This window comes from Rhagoletis pomonella, unplaced genomic scaffold (assembly GCF_013731165.1).
Source record: "Rhagoletis pomonella isolate Grant_MI unplaced genomic scaffold, Rhpom_1.0 Rhpom_scaffold_07294, whole genome shotgun sequence".
NCBI lineage: Eukaryota > Metazoa > Arthropoda > Insecta > Diptera > Tephritidae > Rhagoletis > Rhagoletis pomonella.
Window position 1 is genome coordinate 6,266 of NW_023465822.1, and position 1,984 is coordinate 8,249.

The following is a 1,984-nucleotide window of genomic DNA, read 5'->3' on the forward strand; positions in this document are numbered from 1 at the left end:
GACACTCGCTGAACCCGAAATTAACGAGAACCCGATGTCTATTGTCAACCGGTGGCAAAAGATCAAGGCGATTCACCAGACAGAAGGTGCAGAAGGTGGAAAGCAGAATACCTGAAGGAATTGCAGAAGAGAGTGAAATGGCACTCCCCCCAACGAAACCTCGAAGTTGACGATCTAGTCGTCGTCAAAGAGGATAACCTTCCCCCCAAATGAATGGCGACTTGGCAGAGTAATTAGGGTCTTTTCAGGTCAGGACAGCCGAGTACGAGTCGTAGAAATACGAACGGCACGCGGAATTATAACTCGACCAATTGTAAAATTGGTACTTTTGCCAGATTGACAAAACAAAATAATAATCGTATCTCTCTTTACAGAACTCAATAACGCAAAATGGTACGTGCAACCAAGAGCAACACCCAAGCTAACAAGGGCCAATACCGCTGCCCAGTGTGCCGCAGCAACCACCGCCTGGCTTTTTGTCGCGAGATGCGCAGGATGGAACCGGCCGAGAGACTGCGTGCTGTCCTCGTGCACCGCCACTGCGCCAACTGCCTGTCGCCGCATCACACGGCGAAGAATTGCGCATCGCCCCGAAAATGTGAGCATTGCCGAGACCGGCACCATAGCCTTCTCCACCTGGGCGAGGCGCCCCGAGATGAGGAAGACGTGCTACTGGGATTGGTCGAGCCAGAGATCCGTCAGCGACGACCGTTCCGCCCGTACACCATCCGGCCATTAGCCGAAACAAGCGACGAAGGTGAGGTGCTGGAAATCGACGCCGATGAAGAAGACCTCCAACAAGCATTGGGGGATGATCCCGAGCTTAGTGCACCGCCGGCATTCAGACCTGCTCTGTCGGGTGTCCGGTCGGTAGTGCAGCGAGCCCCAGCAACGAGGTCGAAGCGCCGAGGCGCACACCGACGCCAACGGCGATCCCAGCAACAACCCCACCGCCGTGGTGTGAGAGACGCCCGAGAGCGGATTACGGGCACGGCCCGTAGCGCTCCTAGGCTATCTGTCCTCACACCCACAGTAGCGGTTAAGGTAATGACCCGAGGGAGGACGCAAGTAGTGCGCGCCATCGTCGACCCAGCACAGCCCAGGTCGACAATATCGCTTCAGCTGGCACGCCAACTTCGAGTTTTGCCACAGGGCTATGCAGATGTGTGCAGGCTCACGCTCAAAGGGTGGCATGAAAGGCTGGATATTTGCGCCGACGTGCAACCACGCCTCTCTCGGGTAACCCCCCCTCGCACGCTGGATGCCAGGATTACCAACGAGTTCGACAATTTTCGGCTGGCCGACCCGGGCTTTTACAAATCTAGCGCCGTATCACTAGTCCTAGGAGCCGAAATATACGCAATGATCCTGCGTCCGGGACTCATGCCAGCCACCCCCACTCGACCAACGGCACAGAACACAATGTTCGGGTGGATGATCTCGGGAGGCACCATCTATTAGTGGACTACCAGAAGCAATTGGCCTGAAATCCAAAAAATGAATTTTTTAATGAATTTATGAATTGTAAATAGCAAAATGAAATAGAAAAAAAAATGAATTGTAAATATCTAGTTAAGTTTATTGCAGCGACACTGCAAGGCGGGCGGCATGTTTACGCTAGCCCCCTTCACCTTAAGTATGTTTATGAAGTAGAGAATTTCACTTGTAGATGTCGCTGTGATCTAAGCGGGAACAGCTACTCGTTACTCGAGTTCCTTTTTCTCGAGTCCTGTTACCCGCCTCGGATGTTAGGTTTCGCCTTCTGCGATCGCCCAACACTCTGCCACTTTGGAAGAGAACTCCGAGCAATCCACAAGTAAGGTCCTCTACTATTAATCATTTTATATACCATTTTGTTACAGCATTTTTTTATATACACATATATATATATAATAAAGTGGCCGTTAGGCGCTTACATATATATATACATATATACGAGTAAAAAGTGAAGTGTTTTTATTTAATTTTATTGAGCGAATTTAAG

At 50.8% G+C, this 1,984-nt stretch overlaps 1 protein-coding gene across 1 annotated transcript; it reads left to right on the forward strand.

Moving 5' to 3' along the window:
* The first annotated feature begins 207 nt into the window (after positions 1–207).
* LOC118755764 lies at positions 208–1,894 on the forward strand. Its single transcript, XM_036490587.1, has 2 exons — positions 208–1,524; positions 1,578–1,894. Exon 1 carries the CDS (start codon positions 391–393, stop codon positions 1,459–1,461), a length of 1,071 nt encoding a protein of 356 aa, XP_036346480.1. The 5' UTR covers positions 208–390; the 3' UTR covers positions 1,462–1,524; positions 1,578–1,894.
* Positions 1,895–1,984: the final 90 nt, after the last annotated feature.

What these genes read in the sequence shown, in the direction of transcription:
- LOC118755764 (XM_036490587.1), top strand. Translation starts at nt 391, where the DNA reads ATGGTACGTGCAACCAAGAGCAACACCCAAGCTAACAAGGGCCAATAC.